This window comes from Doryrhamphus excisus, chromosome 1, assembly GCF_030265055.1.
Source record: "Doryrhamphus excisus isolate RoL2022-K1 chromosome 1, RoL_Dexc_1.0, whole genome shotgun sequence".
Lineage (NCBI taxonomy): Eukaryota > Metazoa > Chordata > Actinopteri > Syngnathiformes > Syngnathidae > Doryrhamphus > Doryrhamphus excisus.
In genome coordinates, this window is record NC_080466.1 from 34,234,114 (window position 1) to 34,249,417 (window position 15,304).

Here is a 15,304-nt window from a genome sequence, read left to right on the forward strand (position 1 = left end):
TTAGTGTCCTGCGGGCCACATTTGGCCCGCGGGCCGCGTGTTTGAGACCCCTAGTTTAGATTATTTAACAAGCTTTTTAAACATCAAAGGCAAATTTATTATTCAATAATTAACAAAAAACAACAAAAAAAAAACCCAAAAAAGTCTTCAATGTACCAAATGTAGGTTTTTCTAAGCATCCAATAGAGTTCCATGTCTGGACCTAGGTGTTTTCCGATTAAGGACAGTCTAGTTTTCAATGAACCAACCTCTTTCACCTTCATGTTTTTGGTAACATCAATGGAATTCTAGTCATCAACACACATTTTTGTAAACGTGCACCAAAAAAATGTGATGTTTCTTTAAAAATTGAAGGCGAAGATTAGGTAACAAACCTACAACACATTTTTTTAAACATCAAAGACATTTCATTATTCAGCAAAGTGTTTTGTAATCATTGAAAACAATTCGAATGGCACGTTTTTGTAAACAAACAAAATTTTTAAGGGGACCTGTTATGCCTTTTACACTTTTCTGACCTATAAATGTCGTTACAATGTTGTATTCTCGTGTTAAATGATGCCAAGGTTTCAGATAATGAGGTTTGCGCATTTGGAAGTGAGCCCTGAAAGATGTTTTTCGGATGGCTCAAAACGCTCGGTTTCAGAGAGCATTGCAAAACTAAAACTGGCAGGCTAAAGCGGGCTTCCTTATGGGTGTGGCTGTAGGCACCCTTCCCTCCCCCAAGCTCTGCTACTCTGTTTATGAAACAAGCTCAAGCAGAAGTTATTGTATTTGGTGATTCCCAGCAAGAAAAAAAATTGCAATGGCATTTCACACGGGACTCAGCGCAGTCTCGCCAGGAAAGGTGCCCGCGGCGCCCTCACGTCCGGCTTCTGACCTCCACCGCACCAACGGCGCCTCTGACAAAGTGTGTCCGACAATGAGTGCTCCTCCACAGGCAGGCGATGTTACCACACGGCTCCACCGCACCAGCGGTGCTACGTTACCACTCGGAGTTCATACACGGTAAGTCAGGGGTCTCCAGCCGGTAGATCGTGAGCTGCTAGTAGCTCATAAACACTTAGCAATTAGCTCTCCAAATACTTTATTCATTTATTATCAACTCCTACACCCACTGTGGTAGAAAGTTTGGTTTGTTCGTAGTTAGGAAGCACTTTGGGTGTGTGACCAATCACAGCGGAGTGGGCGTCTAAGGAAATACAGCTGGAATAGGTGCAAAGTTTTCTGTGCGGGTTATTGTGTGTAGCTGCTCTTTAGGAGTCCACACTCAATACAAAGGGTTGAAATATGAGTATGAAAGGTCTTACAATAACAAGACGTGCATGTTTTTGTTTAAAAAAATGTATCAATCAATTTTGTAAACAATGGATGGAAAAAAAAGTGAAATATTACTCTTTCTTGAAGAGAAAAAAGTTCAATTTCACGACCCTAAAGTACATACCTCACAACAATTTAGGGTCTTCATTAAAAAAAACCTGAGTGCAAATTTTGTGTCAACATAAAGACAATTTACAATTATTATGTAAAAACAAAGAGTGCATGCTTTGTAAACTTCTTCTTCTTCTTTCTCTTTGGGCTTTTCCCTTCAGGTGTCTCCACAGCAAACCAATCTCCTCCATCCAACCCTGTCTTCTACATCTGTCTCTCTCACACCAACTACCTTCATGTCCTCCTTCACTACATCCATAAACCTCCTCTTTGGTCTTCCTCTACGCCTCCTACCCGGCAGCTCTAAAGGGCATGGATGCTGTAAGGACTTCAACAGGTCTTTGATTGGTAAAGATGAAGTGAGAAGACCATTGAAAAGGATGAAGAGTGTGAAGGCACTTGGTCCTGATGGTCTATACCTGTGGAGGTATGGAAGTGTCTAGGAGAGGTAGCAGTAGAGTTCCTGACCGGGTTGTTCAATAGGATCTTAGGTGGTGAGAAGATGCCTCAGGAAAGGAGGAGAAGTGTGTTGGTGGCCACTTTTAAGAACGAGGGTGATGTGCAGAGCTGTGGCAACTCCAGAGGTATAAAGCTAATGAGCCATACCATGAAGTTATGGAAAGAGTAGTTGAAAAAAAAGAGTATTAGAGATGAAGTATTTGCTTTATGAACGTTCATAGAGAAGTCCAGAGAAGGTCAGAGGGAGCTGCATTGTGTCTTTGTAGATGTGGAGAAAGCCTAGATCAGGGTGCCTGGAGAGGAACTGTGGTATTGTATGAGGAACTCTGGAGTGACAGAGAAGTATGTTCAAGTGGTGCAGGACATGTATGAGGATGAAGATGTGCTGGAGGTGTGACAGAAGAGTTCAAGGTGGAGGTTAGGACTGCATCAGGGATCAGCTCTGAGCCCCTTCTAGTTTGCTATGGTGATGGACAGGCTGACAGATGAGCTTTGACAAGAATCTCCATGGACTATGATGTTTGCAGATGACATTGGGATTTGTAGTGAGAGTAGGGAACAGGTGGAGGAGATGCTAGAAGAGTGGAGGTTTGGTCTGAAAAGGAGAGGAATGAAGATTAGCCGCAGCAAGACGGAGTATACGTATGTGTGTGAATGAGAGGGAACCAAGTGGAAGAGTGAGGTTACAGAGAGAAGAGATACAGAAGGTGGAGAATTTGAAGTACCTGGTGTCAACAGTCCAGAACAATGGAGATTGTGAAAAGGAGGTGAAGAAGCATGTGCAGGATGGATGGAACGGATGGAGATAAATATCAGGCATGATGTGTGATGGGAGAGTTTCAGCTACAATGAAAGGAAAAGTAAACAAAACTGTGGTGAGACCAGCCATGTTGATTGCTCTAGAGCAGGGGTCTCAAACCAAATGTGGCCCGCAGGACACTAGTTTGAGGCCCCCGCCTTGATATGAACGTTTAATGTTAGTGCGGCCCGCGCAAGTTTGATATGGATGCTGTATGGTATCATGTACCCAGAAAAAAATATTACGTTTGATTAATGTTCATGTTAAAGGTTAAATAACTGTTAATAGTTATCCTCCCTATCCGTGTGGAAGTGGTAAGTTTTTGGCTATTTAAGTTTAATGGAAATAACTTGAAGGCTACCGTTTAGGTCGCTAGCTCTCTAGTTTGCGAGTTAGCATGTGTCTCAAGACCCTGCAGTTGCGCAATATGTTGTAAATAAAAAGAGTATAAATGTGACTATAGTCGTGTTTTGTCATGTCTACAGGGCTCTAATAATGCTTTGTTCATTTTAATCTGAAAAAAATAATTTGTCTACCCACTAACTATATGTGGTTTCTTACGTTTTTATTATTTTCTGTTTTATTGTTATTATTATATTTATTTATTTATTACTGATTGATTCATTTTCTTTATTCTTGATTTGATGATTTCATTTCACTGATGATATGAGTGAAATGAAACAGTCCAACTTACCAGTAGCAATAGTAACAATGAAGACATGAACCGTGATAGTAAACACAATTACAGCAATACAGTTGCAGTAATTAAAATCTCACTGCTTGACATCATTATTACTGTAATAATAGCATACCAATAGCGTAAAGACAAAGATAAGACAGTAGACTGTGCAGAGAAACACTCATGTGCTGTGAGTGTGCATATGGAGGTGTGTACTTCTGTTGGTGTGCATATGGTAATGGTAATGGTAATGGTTTTATTTCATTAGAACATGCATCAGATTACAATTGAGTGCATCCCATAATCAGTTCACAGTTCCACATGTCCAAAAGGAGTAGGAAGAAGCAAAGCTTATTAAATCCTACCCCTCCATCTGGTACTTTTACAATCAGTAACTGTTACATTTGTTCACTTCCTGCTTTCCATAATACAGTTTTTTTTAAATAATGTACCTCGTACCGAAGTAGGAGGTGATATGAGCATCCAATGCCATAATGGGTACCATAGTAAGTGTCAATATAGTGATATATATAGCACATCATGACTGGTTCAAGACTCTTCATCCTTGTATTTAGCAAACATCAACTGCTTGTATTGTTTCTTGAATTGGCTCATCGTTGTGCATTGTTTGAGGTCCTTACTCAATCCATTCCATAGTTTGATTCCACATACTGAAATGCTATGGCTAGCATAACGTAGTCCTAGCATAGAAGTGTTTCAAATGTACTTCTTCCCTGAGATCATATTTCTCCTCTCTTGTAGAGAAGTATTGGATGACATTTTTAGCTAATTGCTTATTTTTAGCCTTATGCATTATTTTAGCTGTTTGAAGATGAACTATATCAGCAAGTTGAAGTATTTGTCATTTTAGAAATAAGGAGTTAGTATTATGAATTATCCTTACTGACCTTTTTTGCAGTACATTTAGCGAGTGAAGATTGCTTTTATAGTTATTAGCCCATATTTCCACACAATAAGTAAGATATGGTAGAACCAGAGAGCAATAAAGAGTGTGGAGTGATTTCTGAGAACAATTGTGGGGGGTATGCTGGAGCCTAACTGTCAGCTGTCTTCGGGCGAGAGGCAGGGTACACCCTGGATTGGTCACCAGCCAATCACAGGAATCAACTGCTAAATACAAGGATGAAGAGTATAGAATATTAATATATGTGTGCGTAAATGTGCTCATATTATTTGTGAATGTGTAACTGTCACTGATAATAATACTAATAATGAATAAGTATTTAAAACAATAAATACATAAAAATGAGCACACACGCACACACCCCTTCCACTCAACATGCACACATGCAAGCACACACCGTGGTGTCATGTGGTGTTACAGGGCGGGGGACCCAGGGCTCCCAGATCCACAAACAGGCCCTGAGCTGAAGGAGATGCGGACCGCCAAGGGATAGCAGCCGCTCCTCAACCCCAGCGTCGGATGAGAAGAGCCTCCCTGTCCCCTCCTATCCTGACCATTTTCTACAGAGGGACCATCGACAGCCTGCTGACCATCTGCATCTCCGTCTGGTCTGGGAGCTGCAAGGCCTCGGACTGGATGTTACTGCAGAGAGTGGTGAGGACAGTGGAGAAGATCATTGCCCCCCCCCCCTCCCCCCATTAAGGACATAGCAAACACCCGCTGCGTATCAAGAGCCCGTCGGATCTACTCTGACCCCCCACACCCCCAGCATGGACTGTTTTCTCGCCTGGCATCGGGGAGAAGGCTCTGCAGCATCCGCTGTAGAACAACCAGGTTTAGAGACAGCTACTTCCCCCTGGCTCAATGCTCAAAATGCAAAAAAATGCTAAAAAAAAAAACTTCAACTTTAAAAACTACGTTGTGTGTGCAGTTCTGTTGTTATATGTGCCACAGGGCACATATAGACAAACAACCATTCACACTCACATTCATACCTATGGACAATTTGGAGTGGCCAATTAACCTAGCATGTTTTTGGAATGTGGGAGGAAACCGGAGTACCCGGAGAAAACCCACGCATGCATGAGTAGAACATGCAAACTCCACACAGAGATGGCTGAGGGTGGAATTGAACCCTGGTCTCCTAGCTGTGAGGTCTGCGCGATAACCACTCGTCTGCCGTGCAGCCCAGTATAACAACATAAACAATAAAAAATGGTTGTTTAAAAAAAAAAAAGAATGCTCAATGCCAAATAAGCCCCTCTACCTGCCCACACGCACACGCAAAACCTTAAATTATTATTATTTATTCTAAATTATTTACATTATTTGTAAAAATTACTGTTTACGCTGTACATTGTTCATATTTGATGTCATCTATTTATTCTCCACATTATTTATTATTATAAGGGAGCCAGGCAATGACATTTCGTTGGCAATGAATTATTATTTAATCTATCTATCTATCTATCTATCTATCTATCCATCTATTCATTCATTTTCTACCACTTATCCTCACGAGGGTCGCATTTAAAAAAAAAAACAGTAGACAAGATTAATTGTTTCACAAATCTAACCCCGCTTTTCTGAACATCAAAGACAAGTTATGACATTTTTAAATAAAAACTAAAGACAATTTTAATAATTTCACAAATCTAACCTACATTTTTCAGAGACATTTTAGGGTCTTGGATAAAACAAGCATGCCGCACAATTCAAATTCAACATGCAAAGAACAAAAAAAAAAAAGCCAGTTTAGCCTATGGGTGTAATGTATGCATTTTTGTGTACATTGTGACAAAACCTAATGCACATTTTCAATAAACATATGCGTTTTTGTAAATACCCAAGACATCTTGGTGCCTTCAACAAACAAAACATACATCTTTATGGACTGTTGCAGGAAATCGGAGTACCGAGATCTCGGATAAACGCAGAAATATCCAGCACAAGATGGCGTGCTGTCAATGTGACTCATGGACTGAATGCTGTCTTTCAGAGGGAGATGCTGGACATCCATTGTGTATACTAGTACAGAATATCAATATGAGTTGTTATTTTTAAACACAACTGATGAACAAGATAAATGTTTCCTGCTCGTCTACGTCACAAACACTGATTGGGTGTGATAACGTCTGTCATTGCTGTGTCGCTCATCAACATTTTTAAGAGGGAATTTTGGCTTGACTTTTCAGAAGCTGAGTCATCATGTGAGTGTGAATGGTTGTTTGTCTATATGCTTCCTGTTATTGGCTGGCCACCAATCCAGGGTGTACCCTACCACTCGCCCAAAAACAGCTGGGATAGGTTCCAGCATACCTCCACAATTGTTCTCAATCAGAAATCACTCCACACTTTTTACTGCTCTCTGGTTCTACCATATCTTATGGTTATTATGGCTAATAACTATAAAAGCAATCTTCACTCGCTAAATGTACTGCAAAAAAGGTCAGTAAGGATAATTCATAATACTAACTCCTTATTTCTAAAATCACAAATACTTCAACTTGCTGATATAGTTCATCTTCAAACAGCTAAAATAATGCATAAGGCTAAAAATAAGCAATTAGCTAAAAATGTCATCCAATACTTCTCTACAAGAGAGGAGAAATATGATCTCAATGAAGAAGTACATTTGAAACACTTCTATGCTAGGACTACGTTATGCTAGCCATAGCATTTCAGTATGTGGAATCAAACTATGGAATGGATTGAGTAAGGACCTCAAACAATGCGATGAGCCAATTCAAGAAACAATACAAGCAGTTGATGTTTGCTAAATACAAGGATGAAGAGTCTTGAACCAGTCATGATGTGCTATATATATCACTATATTGACACTTACTATGGTACCCATTATGGCATTGGATGCTCATATCACCTCCTACTTCGGTATGGGACAAAAAATTAAAAAATTTAAAAAACAAACAAAAAAAACTTCAACTGTATTACAGAAAGCAGGAAGTGAACAAATGTAACAGTTATTGATTGTAAAAGTACCAGATGGAGGGGTAGGATTTAATAAGCTTTGCTTCTTCCTACTCCTTTTGGACATGTGGAACTTGTCTCCTGCTCAATAGCCCAAGTAAAAAAGCACCCATGAAAGAGGCACACTGGTGCTCAAACTCCCAATAATTTTACCCCCCCCCCCCCAGTAAACATGTGAGTGGTGTACTGCACCACCTGGTACCAATGGCTGTATTTGTTGTTTTATTGGACGCTGCTATGCGTTTGCCCCTGTCCGTCCCGAGAAAAGTGTTTCAAATTTAAAAATAAACTACCAATTAAGACACGAATGAGTAACAATGTAAAGTGACTTAACAGTGTAAAGTGTTTTTTACTTATTATAGCAGCAAATCACTGCAATTTCTTACTTCCTCATATGTTCAAGTAACACATGTCCAATGAGGTGCCAAAAGCTGTCACTGAGTGACGTGAAAAACACTCTTTGCGACTCTTCTATGCGCTTTACGATACTCGTTACAAGACTTCTGCCCGAAGATGCGCTTTGTTTACACGGATGCTAGTTACCTGAGAGCAGCACTCAAAATCACAATAATTGTACCCCCCCCCCCCCCTCCAGAAAACATGTGAGTGGTGTACTAACCCAATGGCTATATTTGTTTTATTGGAAGCTGCTATGCGTTTGCCCCTGTCCGCCCCGAGAAAAGTGTTTCAAAGTTAAAAATAAACTACCAATTAAGACACGAATGAGTAACAATCTAAAGTGACTTAACAGTGTAAAGTGTTTTTACGTATTATAGCAGCAAATCACTGCAATTTCTTACTTCCTCGTATGTTCAAGAAACATGTCCAAATGAGGTGCCAAAAGCTGTCACTGAGTGACGTGAAAACACTCTTTGCGACTCTTCTATGCGCTTTACGGTACTCGTTACAATACTTCCGCCCGAAGATGCGCTTTGTTTACACGGATGCTAGTTACCTGAGAGCAGCACTCAAGATGGCTACGCCAAGCCAGCGGTTGGTTACCTCGCTGCGTTGAAGTCCCCAGGCTGCCGTCGTGGAGCCATAGTGGCGTGTCTTCTCCCGTTGTTGAGTATTGTTGTCGGCCGACCCGCACAGTCATGTCGAGCGGCGTAGCTCTCCACACCCAGATAGGGTCCATCATCACCGCCTTGTGCAACGCCGCCGCGGCTCAGATAGCCAAAGTAGTGGAGGACGGCATGGTGGTGCTTCGCCTGGAGGTGTCCCAAAGAGAACACGAGATCAGGAGGCTCAGGAGCAGCGTGGAGGTGCTGCACGGCGAGCTGAGAGCCGCCAGACGCACGGCCGACCTCCGATCGCAGACCCGCGGCTTGGACGGTGAGGTGGACCCAGCTATTGAGACTCACGTGGGGCTATTTTATAACATGGCGACAACCATCATGGTCAATAGTTATAGCCAATAGTTATAGTTTCAACACCCACAAATCAATTTGGCAGGGCGGCACATGCGTGGTGTGGAAACATTCTATTGTTGACAAAATTGTTTTGGGAATTGAGTATTCAGGCCACATTGACGAAAAAATCGGGAGATTTATGAGGAAAAAAGTAAATCTGTTACAGGCATTGTCCGAGACAGCTATGAAAACGGGGGACTTATGTGCCCTTTGACCTTGGGCATGTGAAGAGGGCGCTAAAAGATGGAAATGTGAGCGGCACACGTTTGTGCTCAACTGCGTAAACCCTGCCCGAAGGTAGTCGCCAGTCTTCGGGTACTCCGGTTCCCTCCCCCCGTCCAAAAACATGCTAGGTTAATTAGCGACTCCAAATTGTCCATAGGTATGAATGTGAGTGTGAATGGTTGTTTGTCTATATGTGCCCTGTGATTGGCTGGCCACCAGTCCAGGGTGTACCCCGCCTCTCGCCCGATGACAGCTGGGATAGGCTCCAATCCCCCCCCCCATAGAAAATGGTTGGATTGAAGTTACTCGGTACATTTACATGCACTAGAAACAAGAACACAAGAACCACCAGGTTCAGGAACAGCTTTTTCCCAACAGCTGTCTCCTTGTTGAACTCTGCCCCCCATTGCCCACCCCTTCCACTCCTTACATCCCCCTGCTGATCTATGCCCCCCCCCAATCACTTCATTGCACTACTTCATTGCACTATTGTACATATTACTGTAATATCTTGTTGCATTCATAGATCATACTGTTTATAATTTATATAATCTGCAATAGCCATACTCACTCACTCACTTCATTGCAATACTGTACATATTACTGTTATTATATATTGTCATACTGTTTATTATCTGTATAATCTACAATAGCCATATTATAGTCACTGTACATATCCTCACTGTATTATAGTCATAGCCTGTTATAGTTTTTTTACATAGATCTGTCAATTTCTTTTCTACATTTACTTACTTCTAAGGTACTTATAAAATTGCACTTCTGGTTGGATGCTAACTGCATTTTGTTGCCCTGTACCAGTGACATGAGCAATAACAATAAAGTTGAATCTAATCTAATCTAAAAAACCACAAATGATTGCATGATTAACATGATTAACATGAAGTCAGATTAACATACCTAGACTATGCTAATTGGAAACTAGGTCTCTCTTTTGCATGTGTGTGTTTCTGGAGCGGAGCCGGCATTCTGCGCATGCACTCGACTCTGAAGGCGGGAATTAATTTTCGCCAAGTGGGTCATGATTGTTAGAAATTTCAAAGTTCAAAATAAACCCGTACATAGTAAATAAATCATCATGGCAGCCATGTGAGTGACTATTTGTCTCCTTTTCTGTCCACAGAGAGTCTGAGCACCAATGAGGCTGAGAGGACAGGGCCTGAAAAGATCCCAAGTGACTTTCCGAATCTTGAGGTTCCGGTGAAGCGAGAGCCCCTGGAAGAGGAGAGCATTGCAGTCGGATGCAGTCGACCCAGACAGCCAGGAGATGAGCTGAACCTGTACAAGCATGATGGAGCTCAGTGGAGGCGTCGGCAAAACCAGTCCAGTAATTCCCATTTGGCAGCTTCCGAGTCTGTTGTGGACACCCGGATGGGCGCCACACCGTGTAGCAACCCGCCTGGTCGGGGGCCGCACCGCATCCTTTACAACAACATGCGCAGGAGAATGGTAAATCGCTTCATGTTCAAGAGAGGCTTTGCGTGTCCGTTCTGTGGCAAATGTTTTGAGCATTCCGGAAACCTGGAGCGACACAAACGGATTCACACGGGAGAGAAACCGTATCGCTGTGAGATCTGCGGAAGACGCTTCAATCAGAAGTGCAGCCTCAAGGAGCACATGAAGATTCACCAGAGATGTACGTTTGGAAGCTCGAGTCTTAACAATTGAATGACAAGGTAACAAAAGACGTGTCCTTTTGTCCTTACAGGTTTGCAGTCCGCACCAGCTGACATCCACAAGGCCGCAGTGACACAAATCCAAGCTCAGAATCACAGTGCTGACACCCAACGGCCAGCAGAGGGAGACCTCACATCCACGGATGAGCTTGTTTCTGCCACAATGTTGGAATCTTCCCAGACATCAGCTCCCGTTAAGGCGGAGCCTGTGGAGGAGAGTGTAACACTGCCAAAAAGGGAAGAAGTCGAGAGTGTCAGCGATGGCCAGCAGAGGTCGCCCAGATTACTCGGACCAACCAATGGTCCCGAACAAGCCGAGAGACCAACACAGGATGCCATTTCCTTCCCGGGAACTGCTCAGTTAGTCCCGCCACACTTGGAGGCTTCTTGTAGCACCTTCTCATTCCCGGGGAAACCTTTCGGAGAAGTCAACAACCACATGGTGTCGCAGCCACCTTATGCGGCACCGAAATCCCGCCTCATGGCCGGCGACGCTGTGAGCTGCGAGCCCTTGAACCAGCCCCGCAACGGCACAAGCTCGTTTTACCAGGTGTCGAGACCAAAGAAGTGCTTCATCTGCTCGTACTGCGGGAAGATGTTTGTGCGTGCCGGACACCTGGAGCGCCATTTACGCATCCACACAGGCGAGAAACCGTACGGCTGCCACATCTGTGGGCGCTGCTTCAACCAGAAGTCTAGCCTCAAGTGTCACATGAAGACCCACAGAAACGGTATGTGAGCAACATCGGTTTACGGTTAGTTAACACACATGAACACATGTGTCACGGTATCCCATCATGCACGTTCAGTACATACGTCAGTTTTAAGGTCACTCTTTGGGTACAGTAAGGCAGTGTTTTTCAACCTTTTTTGAGCCACGGCACGTTTATTTACATTGGAAAACATCACTAAGTCTATAGGAGGAACGAGCTAGGTGTTGCCACACGGACCAATATTACATTGCTCTGCCAGTCTTTACACCACAGACACTCCACAGTAGCCATGTTCAAATGAGGAGTTTTTCTCTTTCCGAATCACTTTTCCGGAAACCATGGTATACATGGAAAGGAATATTCCAATCTCTTGTCTACATGCGTCGCTATAATCAACCAGAATAGTCAATAGGGCATGCCCAGTAAAACGTAAACATCAACATCACGTGATACCCACTTCCCCGAGTTGTTCTTTCACTTGTTGGAATAACTCTGTATTGCCAGTTTTTCGTCTGTCCAGTCTTGAAATTTAGTTTGGATCAAAAACAAACTTTGCTTAGTCCAGTGCCAATTGCTGGCCTCCATTTTTAAAAGTGAAGATCCTCTGGAGCTGCGTGTTACGTCATATCTGAGCATATTTAACCTGGAAAAGATCAAATTCAATCTTGCTAATATTTTATAATTCAACTCGGTACATGTTTTATATATATATATATATATATATATTTTTTTTTTTCTTTTAACTTATGGACTTATGAATGGCGTATAGAAGGTGTTTAGATTCTGTTCCACAGATGGCGCTAATGCACACGAAAGCTGCTTGCCAACCGCCAATAAACAACAGAAGAAGAAAAACACCACAAAGAAGAACGCACCCTGACAACTTTCCGTTTGAGCGGGTACAAGATACCTCAATCGGATTGGGGAAAGGAATATTCCACCCCTGTTAATCCCATTATATATTCATTCGGATTGGCACTATTGTTTCGGAATGAGGTGTATACAAAGGTTACATTCTTTCCGTTTGAGCAAATAAACCAAATGCAATTGGAATATTTGGGTCCGCGTATACGTGGATATTGACATAATATTTGCAAATGATGATTAATAAATGTTAATTATAAAAAGTGATATTGGATAATTCCTCACGGCACACCTGACAATTTCTCAAGGCACACTAGTGTGCCGCGGCACAGTGGTTGAAAATCACTGCGGTAAGGGAACAAAATACAGAACATAAAACTGCTTAGCTTTCGCTATGCACGAATCACAGTGTTAATAAATCCGATCACAAAAACCGAGCGCCATGTTGACAACACCTGCCCGTATTGAGCGGACAAGGAACGTACTTTGTCCCGTACGAGAATCAACACTAGTCAGTAAAACCTCCAATGGTTTGAGTTTGACAGCTTGACACAGGTTACGCGTTTGATCACCTCCATGTCTAACCTAATTCGTGTTTGCAAAGAAAAAAAATCATTTTCATATTAATGCTCAGGTTCTGTTTAACTTGAAATGGACTAAATGCACATTTAATAGTATTCGAATGTGTGTGTGTTTAAAGACAAGAGCACAGAACAACACGCTGCAAATCCTGCAATGATGCCCGACAGTCGACTGCAGGAGAAGGTGCCGGAAGCCAAAAGTGGACCAGTGGCCTTGGGTGACCAGCTAACAGGATACAGTAAAACAGGAAGGAGTGATGCTTTTAATTTAAACCACAACAACTACCCAACGCTGGGCTCTGTTGCGGGAACTGCGAGCGAGTGGCGTTCCGTGAAAGAGCTGCCTTTCCTGGATGGCAAAGTGAAGATGGATATGCTGCCGATGGATCCGTTCTCCCAGATAGGGATGCAAGCTCAACGCTCCGATTTGATCCTAGGTCCCGATTGCGACTTTGACCACGAGACAAACTCTGGGAGAAATGGAACTTCATTGGAGTTCAGTCTGCCGTCCTTCGGTGACCAAGAGGAGAACGGCAGCGATGCTGCTAGCGCTCAGAACTGCTACATTTGCTCCGCGTGCGGGCAGAGTTTCGACAGTTTCACTTTGTTTGAAAGGCACCAGTGCAAGCCCACTTGAGAGCAAATAGGCTGCCGGATCTCCAACAAACTTAAAGTGCACAAAAACATGAGTAGCTTCACTGCCATTGGCCACCAGGCCTTCCATCTCCAGCTCACTCCTCCATCTCTCCATCACAATGTCGTATGTGAACATCAATGTCCACGAAATGGAGGACAGCTTTATTATTTTGGTGAGCATTTTTTGCCCACCAATCAACACACTGCACTGTGTGTAGTGACTAGAGACTTGAGACAATGCAAAGAAGTAGCGGAGTACCAAATTGTATTGCTTTGTATCCAGACCAGCGACCACAATCATTTTCTTTTCAAAATAAAGTTCCTGTTCTTTTTTAGTTTTTTTGGGCAGCATTGAAGACTAAAACCCTTCAGAACTCCAATGAAAAGAATCAATGATTGATACCATTTTAAATGCCAGAATCCCCCCCCTCTTCCCAAATTACCCCCGTCTTTTCATTTTCATGCCGGGTTTGATTATACCTCAAATGTGTCATTTAATGTCTGGAGTGTCACATGACCGCGACTTCATTGTTTTCGCAAGCAAGCAACACACTTAGCATTGCCATTATTATTATTATTATTATTATTCATTCATTCATTTTCTACCGCTTTTCCTCATGGGGGGTGCTGGAGCCTATCCCAGCTGTCTTTGGGCGAGAGGCGGGATACACCCTGGACTGGTGGCCAGCCAATCACAGGGCACATATAGACAAACAACCATTCACACTCACATTCAAACCTATGGACAATTTGGAGTGGCCAATTGTGGGAGGAAACCGGCGTACCCAAGCATGCACGGGGAGAACATGCAAACTCCACACAGAGATGGTCTGCGTGCTAACCACTGGACCACCATGCCGCCATTATTATTATTATTATTATTATTATATGGTTACAGAGCAATAGAAGTTCATCCAAGCTTACTCTTGACATTATGGGATGTTCTGGAGGGCCAAGAATTTTAATGTTGTGTGTAATGACGTCAAGTGTGCTCATCAGGAAGGTTGATTGTCATGTAGTGTGTCAGGTCTGGTACCTAAAGAGCAAATGAATGAATAAAATGTGTTTCAGTAGCTTTTCTATCTTGAAGCAAATAAATAAATAATTCAATGTTTGTTTTAGGAGATAGAGATCGCACCTTTACAGACGCAGTATTAAATCATGTTTATTGCAGAATATGATCCTCATTCTGGTTTAAAGACAGTGATTGTTAATAATTTGTCTTTTATTATTAAGGGTCCACATCATAGCTCAAGATGTATGGTTTTTGTTGTATATTTTCACATATTTGAAGAATGAGCCTGCTTTTTGTCTAATGCTGTTTCACTTGGATTGAACTTTGAAATTGGTTTGTTTTTATTATCAGTGCAGCTATTTTAAATTGTTGTTACTCTTTGTGCTTCCGTACAAAACACCTGAACTGGTGGATTTTCGTCAAATCTGCTTATTGTTTGTTATTGCTTGCATTGTCATTGGTCAGTCTTCTCAATGGCTCATTGTTTGTTCTTTTTAGTGTGTCAATGAGACGTTCTTTGTTCTTTTGTTAAATCTGTCATTTTTGCTTATTGTTGTACAGTTAAACACACCAAAAGAAGATACACATTTGTATGTAGTAGATTCACAAGTCATTGGTTTAATAACTGCTGTTAGCATTTTTCACACCAGTGGTAAGTAGCGATGGCCGGCCACCTCTTAACACCTGCTGAAGTGCTTTTGTGCAAGGTAGGAAACACACCACACATTTTGTCCACTAAAACAACTTATCGCATTATATCAAATCTGATCATTTGTTCAACGTTGCACATTTCAAGTGAATTATTTATACTTATTATTAAATATTATTATAAATATATTAATATATATATATATATATATATATATATATATATATATATATA

The 15,304-nt window shown here is 42.0% G+C and overlaps 1 protein-coding gene across 1 annotated transcript; it reads left to right on the forward strand.

The window, feature by feature from the left end:
• Positions 1-8,148: 8,148 nt before the first annotated feature.
• Positions 8,149-15,184, forward strand: LOC131129289 (zinc finger protein 3 homolog). Its single transcript, XM_058072703.1, has 4 exons — positions 8,149-8,616; positions 10,060-10,572; positions 10,645-11,343; positions 12,890-15,184. The coding sequence occupies exons 1-4, from the start codon at positions 8,379-8,381 to the stop codon at positions 13,405-13,407; spliced, it is 1,968 nt and encodes a 655-aa protein (XP_057928686.1). The 5' UTR covers positions 8,149-8,378; the 3' UTR covers positions 13,408-15,184.
• The last annotated feature ends 120 nt before the right edge of the window (positions 15,185-15,304 follow it).